General features: G+C 43.2%; 1 protein-coding gene across 1 annotated transcript; it reads right to left on the bottom strand.

Moving 5' to 3' along the window:
• Window positions 1–207: 207 nt before the first annotated feature.
• On the bottom strand, window positions 208–24663 carry LOC142213358 (olfactory receptor 10A2-like). The gene is made up of 3 exons (XM_075281674.1): window positions 24657–24663; window positions 22342–22435; window positions 208–973 (listed from the first exon to the last, which is right to left on the bottom strand). Exons 1-3 carry the CDS (start codon window positions 24661–24663, stop codon window positions 208–210), a joined length of 867 nt encoding a protein of 288 aa, XP_075137775.1.
• Between the last annotated feature and the right edge of the window lie 1085 nt (window positions 24664–25748).

Raw genomic sequence — 25748 nt, 5'->3', positions numbered from 1 at the left:
CAGTCGAACAGTGTGCGGCTGTTCAAATCGGATTTCGAACCCCGAGCATTTTAGTGTTCGCTAATCTCTATTAGGGATGTACCTACTGCTTCTCTTATTAGATATACGCTATCTGAGGTCTACATTTATAAAGAATTTGCAATATGCTGTGCCAAAAGTTGAGTATTTGCTGCAAACAACCAAATACTGTATCTGATCCCTGAAAGATTATATATGTTTTGTAGCTTGTTGAGATTGAGACTTCATGATCACCTGTCTAGTTACTTTTCCTAAGGCATTTTTTACCTCTCTATTTCTAAGTGTATATATAAATGGGTTTAGAAGCGGAGTCACCACAGTGTATGTGAGGGCAAGAAACTTATCATAGTGACTACCTTTAGGTCTACAATACACAATAATAACTGAGCCATAGAACAGAGACGCTACAATGAGATGGGACGAGCAAGTAGAAAAGGCTTTTGTTTTACCCTCGTTGCTTTTAATCTTCAACACAGAATATATGATATAAATATAGAACCCTAGTATGGCAAAAAATGGGGAAACTACCGAAAAGAAAGTTGTCACGACTGTAGTGATATTTCTAACAAATGGGTCAGAACATGCTAAAATTTGCACTGCTGACAGGTCACAGAAGAAATGGTCAATCTTGTTTGGTCCACAGAATTCCAAAAGATAAGTCTCAACTGTAGGAAGCAAAGGCATGCCAAATCCAGGCAGCCATGGCAAGATGGCCAACTTATAACAAAACTGACTGGTCATTATAGCGGAATAACGTAATGGATTGGTAATAGCTAGGTATCGATCAAAGACCATCAAAGAGAGGAGGAAGCATTCTGTTACTCCAAGAGCAAGGAAGACATACAACTGAGTGAAACATCCAAAAAACGAGATGGTCTTGTCAGTCTGAATGAGGATAACCAATAGGTTTGGGACAGTTACAGAGACAAACATTATTTCCAAAACAGTAAAGGTACTGATTAGAGATGAGCGAACACTAAAATGTTCGAGGTTCGAAATTCGATTCGAACAGCCGCTCAATGTTCGTGTGTTCGAACGGGTTTCGAACCCCATTATAGTCTATGGGGAACATATACTCGTTAAGGGGGAAACCCAAATCCGTGTCTGGAGGGTCACCAAGTCCACTATGACACCCCAGGAAATGATGCCAACACCTCTGGAATGACACTGGGACAGCAGGGGAAGCATGTCTGGGGGCATCTAACACACCAAAGACCCTCTATTACCCCAACATCACAGCCTAACAACTACACACTTTACACACTCAATACCACCTCTCTGACAGTAGGAAAACACCTTGAAACATGTGTATTTGGCACTTGCAGTGAGGAGAGCTTGTCACCAGCAGTGAATTTGGCCCTTGTAGTAAGTTGAGGTTGGCACCAACATTTGTTTTGAAAATCAGGGTGGATTGAGCCTCTAACCAGCAGAGTTTGGGCAAATTCATGGTGGAGGGAGCCTCTAAAAACCCCAGTTTGGACCAATTCATGGTGGAGGGAGCCTCTAAAACCCCCAGTTTGGACCAATTCATGGTGGAGGGAGCCTCTAAAAACCCCAGTTTGGACCAATTCATGATGGAGGGAGCCTCTAAACAGCCCAGTTTGGACCAATTCATGGTGGAGAGAGCCTCTAAAAACCCCAGTTTGGACCAATTCATGGTGGAGGGAGCCTCTAAACAGCCCAGTTTGGACCAATTCATGGTGGAGGGAGCCTCTAAAAACCCCAGTTTGGACCAATTCATGGTGGAGGGAGCCTCTAAAAACCCCAGTTTGGACCAATTCATGATGGAGGGAGCCTCTAAACAGCCCAGTTTGGGCAAATTCATGGTGGAGGGAGCCTCTAAAAACCCCAGTTTGGACCAATTCATGATGGAGGGAGCCTCTAAACAGCCCAGTTTGGACCAATTCATGGTGGAGGGAGCCTCTAAAAAACCCAGTTTGGACCAATTCATGGTGGAGGGAGCCTCTAAAAACCCCAGTTTGGACCAATTCATGGTGGAGGGAGCCTCTAAAAACCCCAGTTTGGACCAATTCATGATGGAGGGAGCCTCTAAACAGCCCAGTTTGGACCAATTCATGGTGGAGAGAGCCTCTAAAAACCCCAGTTTGGACCAATTCATGGTGGAGGGAGCCTCTAAACAGCCCAGTTTGGACCAATTCATGGTGGAGGGAGCCTCTAAAAACCCCAGTTTGGACCAATTCATGGTGGAGGGAGCCTCTAAAAACCCTAGTTTGGACCAATTCATGATGGAGGGAGCCTCTAAACAGCCCAGTTTGGGCAAATTCATGGTGGAGGGAGCCTCTAAAAACCCCAGTTTGGACCAATTCATGGTGGAGGGAGCCTCTAAAAACCCCAGTTTGGACCAATTCATGGTGGAGGGAGCCTCTAAAAACCCCAGTTTGGACCAATTCATGATGGAGGGAGCCTCTAAACAGCCCAGTTTGGACCAATTCATGGTGGAGAGAGCCTCTAAAAACCCCAGTTTGGACCAATTCATGGTGGAGGGAGCCTCTAAACAGGCCAGTTTGGGCAAATTCATGGTGGAGGGAGCCTCTAAACAGGCCAGTTTGGGCAAATTCATGGTGGAGGGAGCCTCTAACCAGCCCAGTTTGGACCAATTCATGGTGGAGAGAGCCTCTAAAACCCCCAGTTTGGACCAATTCATGGTGGAGGGAGCCTCTAAACAGGCCAGTTTGGGCAAATTTATGGTGAAGGGAGCCTCTAAAAACCCCAGTTTGGACCAATTCATGGTGGAGGGAGCCTCTAAACAGCCCAGTTTGGACCAATTCATGGTGGAGGGAGCCTCTAAAAACCCCAGTTTGGACCAATTCATGGTGGAGGGAGCCTCTAAAAACCCCAGTTTGGACCAATTCATGATGGAGGGAGCCTCTAAACAGCCCAGTTTGGGCAAATTCATGGTGGAGGGAGCCTCTAAACAGCCCAGTTTGGGCAAATTCATGGTGGAGGGAGCCTCTAAAAACCCCAGTTTGGACCAATTCATGGTGGAGGGAGCCTCTAAAAACCCCAGTTTGGACCAATTCATGGTGAAGGGAGCCTCTAAAAACCCCAGTTTGGACCAATTCATGATGGAGGGAGCCTCTAAACAGCCCAGTTTGGACCAATTCATGGTGGAGAGAGCCTCTAAAAACCCCAGTTTGGACCAATTCATGGTGGAGGGAGCCTCTAAACAGCCCAGTTTGGACCAATTCATGGTGGAGGGAGCCTCTAAAAACCCCAGTTTGGACCAATTCATGGTGGAGGGAGCCTCTAAACAGCCCAGTTTGGACCAATTCATGGTGGAGAGAGCCTCTAAAAACCCCAGTTTGGACCAATTCATGGTGGAGGGAGCCTCTAAACAGCCCAGTTTGGACCAATTCATGGTGGAGGGAGCCTCTAAAAACCCCAGTTTGGACCAATTCATGGTGGAGGGAGCCTCTAAACAGCCCAGTTTGGACCAATTCATGGTGGAGAGAGCCTCTAAAAACCCCAGTTTGGACCAATTCATGGTGGAGGGAGCCTCTAAACAGCCCAGTTTGGACCAATTCATGGTGGAGGGAGCCTCTAAAAACCCCAGTTTGGACCAATTCATGGTGGAGGGAGCCTCTAAACAGCCCAGTTTGGACCAATTCATGGTGGAGGGAGCCTCTAAAAACCCCAGTTTGGACCAATTCATGGTGGAGGGAGCCTCTAAACAGCCCAGTTTGGACCAATTCATGGTGGAGAGAGCCTCTAAAAACCCCAGTTTGGACCAATTCATGGTGGAGGGAGCCTCTAAACAGGCCAGTTTGGGAAAATTTATGGTGGAGGGAGCCTCTAAAAACCCCAGTTTGGACCAATTCATGGTGGAGGGAGCCTCTAAACAGCCCAGTTTGGACCAATTCATGGTGGAGGGAGACTCTAAAAACCCCAGTTTGGACCAATTCATGGTGGAGGGAGCCTCTAAAAACCCCAGTTTGGACCAATTCATGATGGAGGGAGCCTCTAAACAGCCCAGTTTGGACCAATTCATGGTGGAGAGAGCCTCTAAAAACCCCAGTTTGGACCAATTCATGGTGGAGGGAGCCTCTAAACAGCCCAGTTTGGACCAATTCATGGTGGAGGGAGCCTCTAAAAACCCCAGTTTGGACCAAATCATGGTGGAGGGAGCCGCTAAACAGCCCAGTTTGGACCAATTCATGGTGGAGGGAGCCTCTAACCAGCAGAGTTGGTGGAAATCAGGGTGGAGGGAGCCTCTAACCAGCAGAGTTGTGGGAAAGCAGGGTGGAGGGAGCCTCTAACCAGCAGAGTTGGGGGAAATCAGGGTGGAGGGAGCCTAGTATTAGCAGAATTGTGCAACGCTTATGGTGGATGAGTATGAGGATGCGGAGGAATTGGAGAGGTTGAGTACAGACATGGAGTTTCATGTTGGGGTGCTTTACACAGGTGGGCCCAAAAATGAAGGCTCTATCCAGTGGTGGTTCATTTTTATCAAAGTGAGCCGGTCGGCACTCTCAGCTGACAGACGGGTGCGCTTGTCAGTGATGATGCCACCGGCTGCACTGAACACCCTCTCAGATAGGACGCTGGCGGCAGGACAGGACAGCACCTCCAAGGCATATAGGGCAAGTTCAAGCCACAGGTCCAACTTCGACACCCAATACGTGTAGGGCGCAGAGGGGTCGGAGAGGACAGGGCTGTGGTCGGAAAGGTATTCCCGCAACATGCGCCTATACTTCTCACGCCTGGTGACACTAGGACCCTCCGTGGCGGCACTTTGGCGAGGGGGTGCCATCAAGGTGTCCCAGACCTTAGACAGTGTGCCCCTCGTTTGTGTGGACCGGTGAGAACTTGGTTGCCTACTGAAGGAACTGCCCTCCCTGCTGCCAACGTCACATGCTGGAAACATCTCCATCATATTCTGCACCAATTGCCTGTGGCAAGCATTGATGCGATTGGCCCTCCCCTCTACCGGAATAAAAGACGAGATGTTGTTTTTATACCGGGGGTCAAGGATAGCAAAGATCCAGTACTGGTTGTCCTCCATGATTTTGACAATACGCTTGTCGGTTGTAAAGCACCCCAACATGAACTCAGCCATGTCTGCCACAGTGTTAGTTGGCATGACTCCTCTGGCCCCACCGGAAAGTTCAATCTCCATTTCCTCCTCATCCTCCATGTCTACCCATCCGCGCTGCAACAATGGGACGATTCGAAGTTGCCCGGAAGCCTCCTGTATCACCATCACATCATCGGACAACTCTTCTTCCTCCTCCTCCTCCTCCTCCTCCTCCATTAAACGCAGTGAAGCGGACAGATGTGTGGACCTACTCTCCAGCTGTGACGGATCGGATGCTATCCCTAACTCCTCTGTGTGATCTGAGTTATCCCTGATGTCAATCAGGGATTCTCTCAGAACACACAAGAGCGGGATTGTAAGGCTCACCATCGCATCCTCAGAGCTCACCCTCCTTGTGGACTCCTCAAAGACCCGTAGGATGTCACAAAGGTCTCTCATCCATGGCCACTCATGGATGAGAAACTGAGGCAGCTGACTTTGTGGCACCCTAGGGTTTTGTAGCTGGTATTCCATCAAAGGTCTCTGCTGCTCAACCACTCTATTCAACATCTGAAACGTTGAGTTCCAGCGTGTGGGGACATCGCACAAAAGCCGGTGTTGTGGCACATGCAGGCGTTGCTGGAGAGATTTTAAGCTAGCAGCGGCTACTGTCGACTTGCAAAAGTGGGCGCACATGCGCCGCACTTTCACCAGTAGCTCTGGAACATTGGGGTAGCTCTTTAGGAAACGTTGCACCACTAGGTTGAAGACGTGGGCCAGGCATGGAACATGTTGGAGTCCGGCAAGCTCCAGAGCTGCTACCAGGTTCCGGCCGTTATCACAAACGACCATGCCTGGGCCCAGGTGCAGCGGCTCAAACCATATTGCCGTCTCATCGAGGAGGGCATCCCTCACCTCGGAGGCAGTGTGCTGTCTGTCCCCCAAGCTGATCAGCTTCAGCACAGCCTGCTGACGTCTACCAACGCCAGTGCTGCAACGTTTCCAACTCGTAGCTGGGGTCAATCTAACAGCGGAGGAGGAGGCGGTGGCGGAGGAGGAGGCGGTAGAGGAGGAGGAGGAGGGGGGTGTTCTTCTCGTGTCCCTGCCAGGAATGTTAGGCGGGGAGACGAGGTACACCGGGCCAGTTTGGGAAGCAGTCCCAGCCTCAACTACATTCACCCAGTGTGCCGTCAGTGAAATGTAGCGTCCCTGTCCGCATGCACTTGTCCACGCGTCGGTGGTCAAGTGGACCTTTGTGCAAAGCGCGGAACTAAGGGCCCGCCTGATGTTGAGTGACACGTGCTGGTGCAAGGCGGGGACGGCACAACGGGAGAAGTAGTGACGGCTAGGGACGGCATAGCGAGGTGCCGCAGTTGCCATCAGGTCCAGGAAGGCGGGAGTTTCAACAAGCCGGAACGCCAACATCTCCTGGGCCAGCAGTTTAGCGATGTTGGCGTTCAAGGCTTGCGCGTGTGGGTGGTTAGCAGTGTATTTCTGCCGCCGCTCCAATGTCTGAGAGATGGTGGGTTGTTGTAAAGAAGCGCCTGATGGTGCCTTTGATGGTGCAGGAGAAGGAGATAAGACAGGACCAGGGGAGGATGAGGTAGAAGTCAACAAAGTGGCGGAGGCAGATGAAGTGGTGTCCTGGCTCGTCCTCTGGAGTGCATCGCCAGCACAGTCAGCAGTGGCAGTGTCAGAGGCAGAGGCAGTGGCAGAGGCAGTGGCAGTGGCGTGAACGGCAGGCGGCCTTTGTCCTGCCGTTGCTGCCTGCCACTGATTCCAGTGCTTGGATTCCAAATGACGGCGCATTGAAGTGGTGGACAGGTTGCTCTTCTCAGAGCCCCTAATCAATTTCGAGAGGCAAATTGTGCAGACAACACTATATCTGTCCTCGGCGCATTCCTTGAAAAAACTCCACACCTTCGAAAAACGTGCCCTCGAGGTGGGAGTTTTTCGGGGCTGGGTACGAACTGGAACATCTTGGGAGATTCCGGGTGTGGCCTGGCTTCGCCTAAGCTGCTGACCTCTGCCTCTGCCTCTAGCTACCCTTTTTGGTGCTGCACTTGCCTCAACATCCACACTACTTTCCCCGCTTGACATCCCCCCTGTCCAGGTCGGGTCAGTGTCCTCATCATCCACCACTTCCTCTTCCAACTCCTGTCTCATCTCCTCCTCCCGCACAATGCGCCGGTCAACTGGATGCCCTGACGGCAACTGCGTCACATCATCGTCGATGAGGGTGGGTTGCTGGTCATCCACCACCAAATCGAACGGAGATGGAGGAGACTCTAGTGTTTGAGCATCTGGACACAGATGCTCCTCTGTTAAGTTCGTGGAATCGTGACGTGGAGAGGCAGGTTAAGGGACAATGAAAGGAGCGGAGAACAGCTCTGGGGAGCAGGGACATTTGGGGTTATTGTTCTGTGAAGCTTGGGAATTTTGGGAGGAAGGAGGACAAGACTGTTGGGTAATAGGAGGAGAGGAGGCAGAGTCTGACTGGTGCTGGACAATGTGCTGTAAGCGTTCTCTGACAGCCATTGCAAGACCTGTTCCTGGTTCTCGGGCCTACTAAGGTTTGTACCCTGCAGTTTAGTTAATGTGGCAAGCAACCCTGGCACTGTGGAGTGGCGCAATGCTTGCTGCCCCACAGGAGTAGGCACGGGACGCCCTGTGGCTTCACTGCTACCTTGCTCCCCAGAACCATTCCCCCGACCTCGCCCACGGCCTCGTCCACGTCCCTTTCCGGGAGCCTTGCGCATTTTGAATTCCCAGGTAGAAATTGGCACTATATACCAGTAGTAAAAATTGTGGGTGCACGTAACCCCAATATATTCTTTGAATTCCCAGTCAGAAACTGGCACTGTATACCAGTAGTAAAAATTGTGGGTGCACGTAACCCCAATATATTCTTTGAATTCCCAGTCAGACAATGGCACTATATACCAGTAGCAAGAAATGAGGGTATTTATAACCCCAATATATTCTTTGAATTCCCAGTCAGACAATGGCACTGTATACCAGTAGTAAAAATTGTGGGTGCACGTAACCCCAATATATTCTTTGAATTCCCAGTCAGACAATGGCACTATATATCAGTAGTAAAAATTGTGGGTGCACGTAACCCCAATATATTCTTTGAATTCCCAGTCAGAAACTGGCACTGTATACCAGTAGTAAAAATTGTGGGTGCACGTAACCCCAATATATTCTTTGAATTCCCAGTCAGACAATGGCACTATATACCAGTAGCAAGAAATGAGGGTATTTATAACCCCAATATATTCTTTGAATTCCCAGTCAGACAATGGCACTGTATACCAGTAGTAAAAATTGTGGGTGCACGTAACCCCAATATATTCTTTGAATTCCCAGTCAGACAATGGCACTGTATACCAGTAGTAAAAATTGTGGGTGCACGTAACCCCAATATATTCTTTGAATTCCCAGTCAGACAATGGCACTGTATACCAGTAGTAAAAATTGTGGGTGCACGTAACCCCAATATATTCCTTGAATTCCCAGTCAGAAACTGGCACTATATGGCAGTAGCAAGAAATGAGGGTATTTATAACCCCAATATATTCTTTGAATTCCCAGTCAGACAATGGCACTGTATACCAGTAGTAAAAATTGTGGGTGCACGTAACCCCAATATATTCTTTGAATTCCCAGTCAGAAACTGGCACTATATGGCAGTAGCAAGAAATGAGGGTATTTATAACCCCAATATATTCTTTGAATTCCCAGTCAGACAATGGCACTGTATACCAGTAGTAAAAATTGTGGGTGCACGTAACCCCAATATATTCTTTGAATTCCCAGTCAGACAATGGCACTGTATACCAGTAGTAAAAATTGTGGGTGCACGTAACCCCAATATATTCTTTGAATTCCCAGTCAGACAATGGCACTATATATCAGTAGTAAAAATTGTGGGTGCACGTAACCCCAATATATTCTTTGAATTCCCAGTCAGAAACTGGCACTGTATACCAGTAGTAAAAATTGTGGGTGCACGTAACCCCAATATATTCTTTGAATTCCCAGTCAGACAATGGCACTATATACCAGTAGCAAGAAATGAGGGTATTTATAACCCCAATATATTCTTTGAATTCCCAGTCAGACAATGGCACTGTATACCAGTAGTAAAAATTGTGGGTGCACGTAACCCCAATATATTCTTTGAATTCCCAGTCAGACAATGGCACTGTATACCAGTAGTAAAAATTGTGGGTGCACGTAACCCCAATATATTCTTTGAATTCCCAGTCAGACAATGGCACTGTATACCAGTAGTAAAAATTGTGGGTGCACGTAACCCCAATATATTCCTTGAATTCCCAGTCAGAAACTGGCACTATATGGCAGTAGCAAGAAATGAGGGTATTTATAACCCCAATATATTCTTTGAATTCCCAGTCAGACAATGGCACTGTATACCAGTAGTAAAAATTGTGGGTGCACGTAACCCCAATATATTCTTTGAATTCCCAGTCAGAAACTGGCACTATATGGCAGTAGCAAGAAATGAGGGTATTTATAACCCCAATATATTCTTTGAATTCCCAGTCAGACAATGGCACTGTATACCAGTAGTAAAAATTGTGGGTGCACGTAACCCCAATATATTCTTTGAATTCCCAGTCAGACAATGGCACTGTATACCAGTAGTAAAAATTGTGGGTGCACGTAACCCCAATATATTCTTTGAATTCCCAGTCAGACAATGGCACTATATATCAGTAGTAAAAATTGTGGGTGCACGTAACCCCAATATATTCTTTGAATTCCCAGTCAGAAACTGGCACTGTATACCAGTAGTAAAAATTGTGGGTGCACGTAACCCCAATATATTCTTTGAATTCCCAGTCAGACAATGGCACTATATACCAGTAGCAAGAAATGAGGGTATTTATAACCCCAATATATTCTTTGAATTCCCAGTCAGACAATGGCACTGTATACCAGTAGTAAAAATTGTGGGTGCACGTAACCCCAATATATTCTTTGAATTCCCAGTCAGACAATGGCACTGTATACCAGTAGTAAAAATTGTGGGTGCACGTAACCCCAATATATTCTTTGAATTCCCAGTCAGACAATGGCACTATATATTAGTAGTAAAAATTGTGGGTGCACGTAACCCCAATTTATTCTTTGAATTCCCAGTCAGACAATGGCACTGTATACCAGTAGTAAAAATTGTGGGTGCACGTAACCCCAATATATTCTTTGAATTCCCAGTCAGAAACTGGCACTATATGGCAGTAGCAAGAAATGAGGGTATTTGTAACCCCAATATATTCTTTGAATTCCCAGTCAGAAACTGGCACTGTATACCAGTAGTAAAAATTGTGGGTGCACGTAACCCCAATATATTCTTTGAATTCCCAGTCAGAAACTGGCACTATATGGCAGTAGCAAGAAATGAGGGTATTTATAACCCCAATATATTCTTTGAATTCCCAGTCAGAAACTGGCACTGTATACCAGTAGTAAAAATTGTGGGTGCACGTAACCCCAATATATTCTTTGAATTCCCAGTCAGAAACTGGCACTATATGGCAGTAGCAAGAAATGAGGGTATTTATAACCCCAATATATTCTTTGAATTCCCAGTCAGACAATGGCACTGTATACCAGTAGTAAAAATTGTGGGTGCACGTAACCCCAATATATTCTTTGAATTCCCAGTCAGACAATGGCACTGTATACCAGTAGTAAAAATTGTGGGTGCACGTAACCCCAATATATTCTTTGAATTCCCAGTCAGACAATGGCACTATATATCAGTAGTAAAAATTGTGGGTGCACGTAACCCCAATATATTCTTTGAATTCCCAGTCAGACAATGGCACTATATACCAGTAGCAAGAAATGAGGGTATTTATAACCCCAATATATTCTTTGAATTCCCAGTCAGACAATGGCACTGTATACCAGTAGTAAAAATTGTGGGTGCACGTAACCCCAATATATTCTTTGAATTCCCAGTCAGACAATGGCACTATATACCAGTAGCAAAAATTGTGGGTGTATATAGCCCCAATTCTATTGCTAGGGGACTTGCAGGGTATTTCTGAGGTGAAGGTGGGGGGGCACACCGTTGGAACGGTGATTTGGGGTGTATATATGGGGTATACGGGAATACACTGTCAGTGTGTTCCATTCAGGATCCTGGGAAAGCTGGGTTGCGGCGATTGAGCCCGTCAGTGCCACGTTACACTGACAAGCTTCTCCCTGGAATTGAAGTTATATGTAAGCCCAATATATTCTTTGAATTCCCAGTCAGACAATGGCACCATATGGCAGTAGCAAAAATAGTGGGTGTATATAGCCCCAATTCTATTGCTAGGGGACTTGCAGGGTATTTCTGGGGTGAAGGTGGGGGGGCACACCGTTGGAACGGGTATCGGGGGTATATATCGGGTATACGGGAATACACTGACAGTGTATTCCATTCAGGATCCTGGGAAAGCTGGGTTGCGGCGATTGAGCCCGTCAGTGCCACGTTACACTGACAAGCTTCTCCCTGGAATTTAGCTCTTACAAGAGCTGTTGGTTGTCTTCTCCTTCCTATCTAGCCTGTCCCTGCCTACCCAGAATCTAAGCCCTAGCTAGCTGGACGGAAACCTCCGTCCTCGGTGAATTGCAAGCTCAGAATGACGCGAACCTGGGCTGCGCTGTTCTTTTAAATTAGAGGTCACATGTTTTCGGCAGCCAATGGGTTTTGCCTACTTTTTTCAACGTCACCGGTGTCGTAGTTCCTGTCCCACCTACCCTGCGCTGTTATTGGAGCAAAAAAGGCGCCAGGGAAGGTGGGAGGGGAATCGAGTAATGGCGCACTTTACCACGCGGTGTTCGATTCGATTCGAACATGCCGAACAGCCTAATATCCGATCGAACATGAGTTCGATAGAACACTGTTCGCTCATCTCTAGTACTGATGAAAAAGTACATTGGGGTGTGAAGAGAAGACTCAATTCTTATTAACACAAAGATAGTGATGTTTCCAAGAACACAAGTGATATATGCCAGAAGAACAGCACAGAAGAGGAAGCTCTGATATTCATGAAAATTGGAAAATCCCAAGAGGACAAATTCCACCAATACAGTTTTGTTGACAGCTGACATTTTGAGAGAGAAAGAAATTTTATATGTTCAATTTATGTTCCATAACTTGTACAGATAAGATTGAATTAAGAAGATCATCCATCTCTCCTTAGGCCCGCCATTGACTTTTCCACCATTACAATGGTTTCTACTCATTATTCCACCACAAGCTGTAGAATGTATGAAGCCAATTATTCAGTTGGATACTTAGGAGTTCCAGACTTTATAGTGACATATTAAAAGCATTTGTGTACCATATGAATATTAGTAATACATACTTTTTTCTATATTTTTTAAATAACTAAACAATATTTTTTCTTAATTGATCCTATTAAAAAAAAAAAAAGAATATTGATCTCCATTAACATTTTTCACTGAAAGAGTCATTAGTTGGACCAAGTTTGGCTTAAAAACTAATAATTTAACCCTTTTGCCATGCAGAACAATTGTATATACTTTTTCAGGCAATTTAAAGCACACATTCTTAATGGTATTATGACAAGGGCACAAAATTCAAAAAAGCAAAGAAAACTCTTGGATCTGGTCACATATTGTGGAAGCAGAAGAGTTTTTTTTTTCATAATCTAGGACATAATAACATATAATTACATCATAGATGACGTTGGGTGAAGACATCAGTCCATCAAGTCCAACCTATAACCTTACAGTCCCCTGATCCAGAGGAAGGCAAAAAAAAAAAAAAACCATGAGGATTATGCCAATTGCCCCATTTCAGTAGAAAAAAAATTCCTTCCCAACCCCAAACTGGCAGTCAGTATAAAACCTTGGATCAACTTGTCCTTAAAATCTAGAATCCATAACCCTTAATATTGTTTTCTTCTAGAAAGGCATCCAGACCCTTATTGAACTTGTTCAATGAATCCACCATCACCACTTCCTGGGTAGAGGGTTCCATAGCCTCGCTGTTCTTACTGTAAAGAATTCCCTTCTAAACCCAATGAGGGATCAGAACTACTTATGGAGTTTTTGAGAAGAATAGAGAGTAACAGAAATGTTATTTAGCTGGATGCCGCCAGTGATCTTGTGGATGGTCTCTATTACCTTAGACCATCATGGACGAAAAACCGGACATCCCACCAAATGTGTGACACCCCCCCCCCCCCACACACACACACACTCAGTCATATCTCCAACATAAACAAGAGGTATTTGGACACATGGAGCAGAGGATCTTGTAGCAGATGTAACCTGAACTTCTGCAAATGTTTAACTTGCTTCAGTGTGATATCTTAGAGAAGACAATAAAAAACAATTGAATAGTCATTCCCTTATTTTGGCTGTAGACAACTTCACCAACTTCCTCACAATAGGCTGCTAACGGAATGCAATAAAAATGCAAAATAAAAAAAATATATATATATAGTCATTGTTTATTGCATTCTGTTATAAAATTGTACACTGCAGCAGAAGTTTGGGCAAATACTAACTAAGCCTGATAAATGGTGTGAGAAGGTAACAGGCGGGGTGGTGCTGGAATCTCGCTATATCTCCCGCAGATTGGTCCAGTGCATGTCTTATGTAGGTGTCAGCTCGAGGCCTGAATTACTTGGTCAGAAAAAGGTTGCAGATTCTGCACTCCAATGCAGATCCATGGAGAGAAAAGAGGTGTGTGGGTCTGTCCTGTAACCCAGAGTCTGGTGAGACAAAGTTGTGATGGTTTTGTTCATGTAGCTGGAAGTAACCCACACGTATAGTTAGGTTAACATTTCTGTTTAGTTAGTTGCTCAGACGAGCAGGTTTTATTTTGTTTTTGCCTGAAGTTAAGGCTGTATTTTGTTTTCTCATTTTATGTCTGAAGTCAAGGTTTATTTATTTTCCTGTTTTGTTTTTTTTCTAAATAAATATTTTGCTCCACATTTTGTGTCCCTGTCTTGACTGTGTGGGACCTCAGCACTGCTTCTACCGAGCTAACTTCCCCACAATGGAGATAAACATGTTTCTCTTTATTAAAATATATTACAATATTTCTTATATACACTTTCACTATTTATTTATTAAAACTTATTTTATAATTGGTTGTAAGCTTTAAAGTGGCCACATAAGTACAAAGGCATACATAACTGGCAATGTATCTTACCGGGGCTACATAGCATGTTGCACATGACTAGAGATGAGCGAACAGTAAAATGTTCCATATTCGATATTCGTTTCGAGTAGCCCCTCAATATTTGACTACTCGAATCGAATATCGAACCCTATTATAGTCTATGGGGGGAAATGCTCGTTTCAGGGGTAGGCAACATTTGATAAAATTACACTCACCAAGTCCACGGGTGAGGGTCGGGCTGGATCCTCCGAGCAGTCTTCTCCGTGCAGCGTCCCCGCGGCAACTTCCGGCTCTGAATTCACTCTACCAGGCATCGGGCCTGGGCAGAGCCGACTGCACATGCCCGCACTACAAGAAAATGGCCACTTACAGTGAAAGCGGCCATTTTCTTGTAGCGCGGGCATGCGCAGTCGGCTCTGCCCAGGCCCGATGCCTGGCAGAGTGAATTCAGAGCCGGAAGACGCCGCAGGGAAGACTTCTAAAGGTAGGAGAAGAACCAGCATTGATTGGCCGACTGTATAGCATTCGGCCAATCAATGCTGGTTCTGCATCGAACCTTTCCATTCGAATAGCGAGTGGTACTCGATCGAGTATGATTATTTAGAATACCGTACTATTCGATCGAATACCTACTCGATTGAATACCACTCGCTCATCTCTAAACGTGACATACAGTATACACAATATAATGCAAGTATATGGCATAACACAGAAAAACATGTCAAACAAGGCAATATGAGCCAGGTGGAACACAGCAATGTAAAGGATTCAGTGCAAGTTCATTTTGTCAGTAGAGTCCTTTTTGAGTAAATTTTACACACCCTATCAAACATTTATGATGTTACTCAAAAATCTAAGCTAAGGGTCTTCACAAAGAAATATACAGTGCTTGGTACCATATACTATTTGTATACTATAACAAAAATAACACTTACCAGAAACAAATTAAGGAAGAGATAAAAAAAATATTATCTGTAGCTATTATCTATTTTGGCCTTCATATTGGCATAAGGACTCGTTCTCTTCATCTCTGACAATTTATGTTACATTATGGACACACAAAGGAATTATACCGTACCCTAAAGGACCAACTAAGGAATTACACCGTACCCTAAAGGACCAACCAGTCCCAATACAACTAATGTTTTGTGGTTTCTCTAGATAATTTGTATGCATGTTGTTCTTACAAAGACACATTGTTTTCTTAGGATGCTGAGCTTTAATGGTGACTTTAATATCACAATTTACTTCTATACAAGAGCTATATATTAGTTGAATACTGTATAGTATATTAGTAGTAATTGAAAGCATTGCAAAAAGATTTATACTGTTACAGTTTTTTCCAAATTATTTTAATTTAATTTATAGAATATTGTTTCAGGAAAGAACTTTCTGTAACTATAACATTCCTATTTTTGTGCTGATCTGAAATACACCATAGGCAATACCAAAACATTTCTTTTTTTACATTATCTAAAACACCAGTACACAGCAATATGTTTTTTGTTAATGTGGAATTTTAAATGTTTTTTTTAAAAGGTATTTTTAATCTTATCAACATATCTAAGGGATAGGGGATGAGTTGCAGATTGATGGAGGACCAACCACAGGGCCCACTCCAATCATGAACACAACTGTGTTTTGCTCCCCGTTCTGTATTGGTTGAACATTACTACTCCCCGATGTACTTTTACATGCCCAGCAATCCCCAAAAAATTAATGGAGCAGAGGAGCAACTCTCCACCTCTCCATCCTGAACAAGCAAAACACTACAATTTACTGGGGCCTCAGCTAGTGTCAAGTTAAACATTGCTATATGTAAAAAAAAATAATTCAGCTTTAGAGATGAGTGAACAGTAAAATGTTCGAGGTTCGATATTCGTTTCGAGTAGCCCCTCAATATTCGACTACTCAAATCAAATATAGAACCCCATTATAGTCTATGGGGGGAAAATGCTTGTTTCAGGGGTAGGCAACGTTTGATCAAATTACACTTACCAAGTCCACGAGTGAGGGTCGGGCTGGATCCTCCATGTAGTCTTCTGTGCAGCTTCCCTGCGGCGTCTTCCGGCTCTGAATTCACTCTGCCAGGCATCGGACATCACACTACAAGCGGACATGCGCAGTCGGCTCTGCCCAGGCCCGATGCCTGGCAGAGTGAATTCAGAGCCGGAGGACGCTGCGGGGAAGCTGCACGGAGAAGACTTCTAAAGGTAGGAGAAGAACCAGCATTGATTAGCCGACTGTATAGCATTCGGCCAATCAATGCTGGTTCTGCATCAAACTTTTCCATTCGAATAGCGAGTGGTACTCAATCTAGTATGAGAATTTTGAATACCGTAGTATTCCATCGAATACCTACTCGATCGAGTACTACTCACTCATCTCTATTCAACTTCACTAAAAAATCAGTGTTCCTATTTTTAAAAAAAAAAAAAATTAGAGAACAGGCCATACTCACCCAATTGGAATCCCTGCACAGACTAAATAAGTCCTCACCATGTCCTGGTAGGTCCAAACAAATTTCTACCCTGCCTACTCAGCTGCATGACCTTAATGTATATAAATGTGTATATATATATATATATATATATACAAATTTAAATGGATGTACTATTGGCAAAGTCATAAGCCCAGTGCAGCTCTAACCAAAAGCTTAAAAACCCACATGACTAAGTCACATTCCCTTTATTTTTAATTAATCAGGTCAAAAAGTACTTGACCCCAAAGGCATAGTTGACCTCTTAGTGCAGTACAATTCAAGACTATATAATTTACAGTCAGACTCCTCTACCCCCAACCTACACCAAATGCTTTTGCTACTTATCTAAACTTCATTTCTCTTCCATCTATTTCAGACACTCAAAAAGCCACCTTTCTCTCCTCTTTTTCTCAAGATGAGGTCATCCAGGCGATCAAATCCCTTGAAAAAGGAACTTACTGTTCCAAAACGCGTTGGCGTTTTTTTAAGGGCATTTTGTATATTTTTTTGTTTATTTTCTTAATAATTTAAATTAAAAGTTAAATTTTATATATATATATATATATATATATATATATATATATATATATATATATATATATACACACCTTCGGAAGAGTAGACGGGTTTTTTTGGCGTTTTTGCAAATTGTTGTTCACATACTACTTTCCTGCCTGCATGATTCATGTGGGCAGCACACGGCCAGCACATGGACCCCATTATAGACTATGGGGTCCATGTGCTTTTACTGCACAGCGCCTGCAATTGCATTTGGTATTATGTTGAGGGGGTCCCCATATGGACTCCACTGGACGAAATACCAACGCAGATGTGAATGAGGGGTAAGTGGGAGATCTTAGTCTACAGTATAGGGGTTGACCTCAGAATCAGTCAACTTATCACAATAAATGCTATTCATGGTGCTTAAATTCAGTCCTGTGTTTGGAACCAGGACTGGAATAGAGGGAGCTTCCATGCTGTACTCGAGATGTTCCCATAAAATTCTCATGGAAGCAGGTCTCCAGCAATCCCTTGAGAGAGAGAGGAGCACCCTGGGATGGCATGACACCTGTTCTCTATGTAGACTCTGCCTAGAAATCTAATGGACAAGAATTAAAGGAATTGTGATTTTACAAAAAAAAGCAACCCAACAGCAGAAAATAAAATCGAGCCAAAACTCAACTATTAAATTCACAGTCACTTCCGTGTTGACTGTCTGGTTGTCCTTGTCCTTCTTTGTTTAGTTTTCTGCAATGATGACATTTCATATATTCATAACACGTTTGCAGACAATCGGTGACCTCAATGATGATGCTTGTATCGGCTGCAGCGCTCTTAGAAGTATATGATGTCATTATTGCAGGACAAATAACAAAAAGACTGGTGGGAACAACTGAATAATGGTCTTTCTTTCTGTTATTACCTTTGCTACTTTTAGGTAATAGTGATTTCATAGGGTGCCCAGACTTTTTATTTTTGTTTTATTTTTTTAAGTAGTCTGTGATATACGTACATAAGAATATTCAGATAAAACAGCTCACATTGGCATAACTCCCTCCACCCTAGAGGGAAAAAAAGGTTGAAGGAACGAAGAAAAATCTAGAAAATGCCTTAAAATTCCCATTTGGACAGTGAGGCTGAGTAAATAACTGAGCAGGAATTTCTGGGGATTGAGGATTTGACTACTGTTTCTCTTATTAGCTCAAAGGTCTAAATTTATTAAAGGGATTCTATTAGAGATGAGCGAACACTAAAATGTTCGGGGTTCGAAATCCGATTCGAACAACCGCACACTGTGCGACTGTTCGAACGGGTTTCGAACCCCATTATAGTCTATGGGGGGGAAATGCTCATTTCAGGGGTACGCAACATTCAATCAAATTCTACTTACCAAGTCCATGAGTGAGGGCCGGGCTGGATTCTTCTCCCTGCGCAGTGTCCCCGCGTCCTCTTCTGGCCTTGAATTCACTCTGCTAGGCATCAGACCTGGGCAGAGCCGACTGCGCTTGCCCGCACTACAAGTGGACATGCACAGTCAGCTCTGCCCAGGCCCGATGCCTGGCAGAGTGAATTCAGAGCCGGAAGATGCCGCGGGGATGCTGCGCAGGGAGAAGACTTCTAAAGGTAAGAGAAGAACCAGCGTTGATTGGCAATGTATAGCATTCTGCCAATCAACGCTGGTTCTGCATCGAATCTTAATTTCGAAAAGCTAGTAGTACTCGATCGAGTACGAGTATTTAGAATATTCGATCGAACACCAACTCGATGGAGTACTACTCGCTCATCTCTAGATTCTATCATTAAAATCACATTTTTTCTCAATCACATGTAGGATTAGCCTTTAGAAAGGCTATTCTTCTACTACATTTAGATGTCTTCTCTGCGCCGCCGTTCGGTAGAATTTCCAGTTTTCGTCTGTATGTAAATGAGTTCTCTCGCCATACTGGGGGCGGTCCCTAGCGCTCAAACAGCATTGGGGGTGTTCCCAATGCTGTTAGAGAAATTTCCACTGCCACCTTCATATTTTCTGCCCATCTTCTTTTGGAGCTGGATTCAAGCCCTTACACATGCGTAGTCAGCTCTGCCGTCGGGCCTCGAGCAGAGCCGACTGCGTATGCCTGCCTGGTGTAAGCGGCCATTTTCTTGTGGCCGCTTATACAGTAAGCTGCGGTAAGCGGCCACAAAAAATGGCCGCGCGCAAGTGCAGTCAGCTCTGCCCGAGTCTCGATGGCAGAACTGACTGCGCATGCGTAGACATTTGAATCCAGCTGCAAACATCCAACCAGTTGAACACTGGAAGGTTATATATGTTTATGTAGCTTACTAACATTGACACTTCATGGTAACTTCTCTAGTTACTTTTCTAAAAGCAGTTTTTACTTCTGTATTTCTAAAAGTATAGATAAATGGGTTTAGGACTGGGGTCACCACAGTGTACATGAGGGCAAGAAACTTGTCGTAGTGGCTGCCATTAGGGTTACCATACACAATAATGGCTGAACCATAGAACATAGACGCTACAATGAGATGGGACGAGCAAGTAGAAAAGGCTTTATTTTTGCCCTCTTTGCTTTTAATCTTCAACACAGTATATATGATATGAATATAGAGCCCCAACATGACAAGAAACGGTGACACTACTGAAAAGAAAGTTGTCACGACTGTAGTGATGTTACTAACAAATGGGTCAGAACATGCTAAATTTTGCACTGCTGACAGGTCATAGAAGAAGTGGTCAATCTTGTTTGGTCCACAGAAGTCCACCTGAAAAGTCTCAACTGTAGGAAGCAAAGGTATGGCAAATCCAGGTACCCATGGTAAAACGGCCAACTTATAAGAGAATCGACTATTCATTATAGCGGAATAACGTAATGGATTACCAATAGCTAGGTATCGATCAAAGACCATCACAGAGAGAAGGTAGCACTCTGCTACTCCCAGAATATTGAAGGCATACATCTGAATGAAACAACCAAAAAATGAGGTGGTCTCAGACTGAATGAGGATAAACAACAGTTTTGGGACAGTTACATTAATAAACATTATTTCCAAAACAGTAAAGTTACTGATGAAAAAGTACATTGGGGTGTGAAGAGAAGACTCAATTCTTATTAACACAAAGATAGTGATGTTTCCAAGAACACAAGTGATATATGCCAGAAGAACCGCGCAGAAGAGGAAGTTCTGATATTCCTGAAAATTGGAAAATCCCAAGAGGACAAATTCCACCAATATAGTTTTGTTGGAAGGTTGCATTTTGAGATAAAGAGAAAATTTATACGTTCAGTTTAAAATAGTTTCCATAACTTGTACAGATACAACTACAATAGAAAGTGAAGACGATCATCAATCTCTCCTCAGACTCTCCATTGACTTTTCCACCACTTCTCCAATGGTTTCTACTCATTACTCCTCCACAAGCTGTAGAGAGTATCAAACCAATTCATCAGATGGATTTTTCTGGAGTTCTAGACTTCATAGTAATGTATTAAATGCATTTTCTGCAACATATGACCATTAGTAATACATAAGTCTTGATAGATTTGTTTGTTAAAAACTAGAAACAAATAAATTATATGAATATCGACGTACACTACTATCTCATGAATCATACTGAAACTCGACAGACTAGGAGATCTATCAAAGATAGTAAATATAGTAACATTAGTGATGAGCGAGTAGTTTTCGATTGAATACCTCACCGGCTGTTACGGTTCTGTGTATATATATATAAATAATATTTTAAGTAACAGAACCTCTAGTCTGCAAGACACTGCAGCGAGGTCCAATGGTGGGCGGCTTTATGTCTGAATAGTCCTCTACCAGTTAAGCTGCACTGGCAGATATGTGACGCGATACTTAATGTGAACAAGCTGCAAGAAAGCCCTACCAGTTAACCTCACTGGACAGGTGCACAGTACAGCTGAAACAGCAAGGCTGCCAAGGGTTAACAGTCACCCCAGATCAGCAACTAAACATGCTCCTGCAACAGCCAGGAGAATAAAGGAAGTTTGACAGTAAAGAGGCTATCTGAGAGCCCAAACTGATGTTGCAGTCCATTTCGAGACATATATCCATTTCTATCATTGTCTGAAAGCCAAAAGTAACCAATTAATAACCACTGATGATTGTTTTACACCTGTCCATAAAGGACCTTAAACATTAGAAAAATCTATACTTTAGCGGTACCACTGTGTGCATACTGAGCTATAAAATAAAGTTGATCTTTCCACTACAGGTAGACAAAATTGCGGTGAAATTTCCAAGAATGGAAAGAATCTCGATCAATCAATTATAGGTTTCCCAAAATTTGGCCTTTGCAACTTGCACTGTAAAAGTAAACCCTCATATAACTTTAGAAATTAAAATGATAAAAGTATGAAATGCAACAATGGTCCTTTAGCGTCTTTATGGTCCAAAACGTGTGTGATAGTAGGGGGTTAAAGCCCCATTCACATACAGTTAAATGAATGCGGCTGTGTGATGGCTGTGTTTGTATATTGTGAATAGAGGGTAACTAAGATCAGATGCATCTACTAAATCCACTCTATAAATTCCTAAATATCCCCCCAAAAAAATTTCTTATGTAAGTGAGCTGGGTGTGCCCGTCCATCAGATAGATCCTCCGGCCCATCATCAGAGATCCTCCAAGCTCCATGGAACCAAATGACTCTCGATTATTAGGTTCCTCATTTTTAATTGTGTATCACTTGATAAAGGGGATTGTTAGTCCCGAAACGCTAGTGGAAGCGTTGTGTTAATACGTGAATTGAAATCAGTCCAGTCGGCTCCAGCGCAGTGTCTACTTTGGGCATACCCCTATCACTAAGGGACGCCCTGCTGGTCTACTTATTGGTCTATCTTCTTCCTCCCAGGTCCGGGGGTGACAAGACGACTGCTACGGACCATAAACCCAACTAATATAGGGCAGTTTCCCTACACGGAGACTCCACTAACAAACTGAACCAACACTACATTGACCTGCTCGGTGCACATTTCATTTGCCTTCACAATTTCTTTATTTTGACGGTTCATTTTCATAAGGAACATCTGTCTAGAGTATAATGTTCAGCATTGGGATTACTTACAGAAAATCCAGAAATATCCCTGCTGCAATCTCACTTGTCTGTGGATCTGTGAACCTCTAGAAATCTAGTAAAATCTTCAAACCAGAGAGTTGCCGCAAAGAACGGTAAAATACATGTGAAATCTCTACCTGGGGAATGAAATTCAGAAATTGTTTGTAAATTTACAAATCTGCAGAATTTTATATTCAGATGTACGGTTGGTCCGGATTTTTTATTGCAAAAGGTAAAATCCAGGGGCAAAATCTACTTGTTACCAGCACCAAAAATAAGATTTTAGAAAGAAAATATTTGCCTTTATTTTTAAAATATTTCCTATAGTAAAGGTAGTATTGCTTATTTCCTGAGCATTATCTTCTGTCAGATCACAAGTGAATTAAAGCTAAGATGAGATACAGCAAAGATCCGCGCTTTATATAATAAGCATAATTGGGAAGGGATTCTCAATAACTGAAACCAAAGGGAATATGTCCCTGTGAGACTTCACAACCTGAGCATGTTACTAAAGATAATGTACAACCTGGTGGACCTTGCCTATCAATCTGTCCACATTATAGATCTCAGGGGTAGATATTGATTTTAGGCGGGGGGCCCTTGTCCATCCCCTAAAAAAGCTACAGTATATACTCGAGTATAAGCCGAATGTTTCAGCACAGTTTTTGTGCTGAAAAAGCCCCCCTCAGCAAAAAAATAAATTAAATAAATAAATAAATAAATAAATAAATGAAAATTAGGGGGGGGGGGTGTCTATGACCGGCCGCAATATCAATGTATAAAATCTCCCATAAGATAGTGGGGGGAAAAAAAGCTTTAAAAAAAGTTGTAAATCCCTCTTTCCCTAGAATACATACAAAAGTAGAGAATTACTATGAAACACAAACACATTAGGTATCCCTGTGTCTGACAGTGCCCGGTCTACTGAATATAGGGGATCTGCAGTGCTCCTGTTCCGTCAGGAAGGGGTTAATAGGAGCACTGCAGATCCCATATATTCAGCCAAACTGAATTCCAAGTGGGGAGGGGGGGGCAGTCCTCAAGCTCAGGGAAGGGGCAGACAGACAACCAAAATACCCCCTCCCCTTCCCCAGCACCCAGCATCTACTGCACCCAAAAACTTCGACTATTTTAATTTTTGAAATTTTCCAGTAGTTGCTGCATTTCCCCCCCCCCCAGGCTTATACTCGAGTCAATAAGTTTTCCCAATTTTTTTGTGGTAAAATTAGGGGCCTCGGCTTATATTCGGGTCGGCTTATACTCGAGTATATACGGTACCTAAAAAATACATGCACAAACATTTGTTTGTTGATTGTTGTAGCTTTTCTGATTTTTAGACCAGATATACCTGCCGGATAAACCATATCCTAGTTGCAAAGTTTAGAATCAGAAATCACACCTAAGATTGGACAACTAAAATATTGTATTATTCATGTAAATGGGTATAGCAAATGATTATACATGAAGAGATTTTACTACATACTACAGATTTTCTTAAGTTCCCATCATGTCCTATATGTATGCAGTTTTGCTTTAGTCTTAGTATTCTAAATAATTGTATAAGCCTAGCAGATGACCCACGAGTCATGGAGCAATAGATGCTTATTGGGTGTCTGTTTCCCATACATTACTTACTGACTTATTCTAAGATATATCTATTTTTACTCTATTTTGTCACAATGGGTAACTGTTTCATACCTTATTAAAAGCTTTGTTATTAATGTTATTGGTCTGAGCTTTGTTTTGCCATGATATATACTTTATTGTAGATGGGCCTACACTATACATACCATAGACTATGTCCATATTACTATGAGAAGGTAACACTCAGAGTGCTGGAGTCCAGGTATATCAGCCCAAGGTTTCTAACGTATGTGTGGTCCAGGGTAGATCTGAAGTAGGCCTTAGCCCAGGTGTAGATCCTGGGCTCATTACTGACCCATAAAAAGCTGTAGAGCCTGCATTTTGTGGCAGTTCCATAATGGGAAAGGAGGTGTATGGTTCTGTCCTGTATTCCTTAGTCCGGTGAGACAATATTGCTCCTGTTCTGTTCATGTGGCTGTTAGTAACCCACACGTATAGTTAGGTTATTAGTTCTGCTTAGCTAGTGGATGTGTGTCCCCCACCTCTGCAAAAAAAAAACACAACAGTTTCTGCCTGTTATATCTACATGCTGTGACCCCCCTCCTCGTGCCCTCCAACCACAGTCAGGCTGTATTATCAACATCACTCCGCACAGAGAACTAAATGATCCTGCAGTGTGTCTGTGTTTCTTTCTTTTTAGTTGCTATGATTCCTAGGATTTCTCTATCTACTATGAGCTTGAATGTGTTTTTCTCTTGCTATATACTACTGTACCATCCATGATGCTGTTTCACACTGGATTTCTCCATTGTGGGACTATTTAAGGATTATCTTATCTTATACCAGCACAGAGGCCTTTGTCTGGGCCTCAGCAGTGACATAGGTCCACTAAGAGTCATGACGTTACACAAGGATCCTTACACTGGACAAAACAAATCTTCGAAGGTTTGCCCATCATTCATGAATAATACATCATTTCCAATATAAAATTATTATATTTCTAGCAGCATGAAAATTATATCTATATCTATACATACTATTATCTCATGAATAAAAAAAAAAAAAAAAAAAAAATCAACAGGAACTCTAAGGGTATGTTCACACTGAGTTTTTTGCAGGCAGATTTTGACACGGAATGGGAGTGGATTTTTACTTCAATGGGAGCCGCTCACTTTTCTTACACTAGGTAGTAGCAGAAAAAAGAAGCGAGATTACTTATCTTATCACGGATTCTGCGGCTGATTCAGCTGTGGTGTCCATGGCTCAAGACATTCATTTGGGCTTAATCAGGAGCGGGATCCTGCAAAGGAATGCCGTTACTGCATCGGCATCCCGTCTCAGCTAGCCGTGCGGAATGTTCACAAGGTTTCCACAACATATTCCTCTGTGTGAACATACCCTAACATACCCTAAAAAGTTTAGTTGCAAGTTAAGTTAAACTCATTTTCATGAGTCATAAATTCAATACCTGTGATAAAAAAGGAGCCTGATTTCTGTAATTTTAATAATTGTTAGAGGTTAATGTCATCTTAGTCGCAGTGTTTACCAGAATTTACAAATTGCATATGTGTGTCATGTCTTTTCCACCATAATCCCCTCACTATAGACTTACTGTCATGAATCGGGGTTTAAATTGATTATAACAGAATCCTTGGAGCACTGACAGTGTCATGCACTATATCTATTCCATTCTTTGCTCTAATGCTAAGGCCCCACATACAGTAGCAGGCCACAGCAAAAAAAAAAAAAAACGTGGCGGAAACGCAGTATGATTTTTCCCGCAGTACTTTACGCAGAAAGTCTGTAGAGGTTTCATTTGTGGCTCATTAGACACTGTGTTCCAAGTATACCAATTAAAGTCCATTT

Source organism: Leptodactylus fuscus, chromosome 7 (assembly GCF_031893055.1).
Source record: "Leptodactylus fuscus isolate aLepFus1 chromosome 7, aLepFus1.hap2, whole genome shotgun sequence".
NCBI classification, from domain to species: Eukaryota; Metazoa; Chordata; class Amphibia; order Anura; family Leptodactylidae; genus Leptodactylus; species Leptodactylus fuscus.
This window is presented reverse-complemented; position numbering and strand designations above follow the sequence as displayed.

Excerpts from the sequence above, each read along its gene's own strand:
- LOC142213358 (XM_075281674.1), bottom strand. Across the intron at positions 974-22,341 it reads GTTCACAGATCCACAGACAA|TACCTTTACTGTTTTGGAAA; the intron begins GTGAGATTGCAG and ends ATCTCTAATCAG.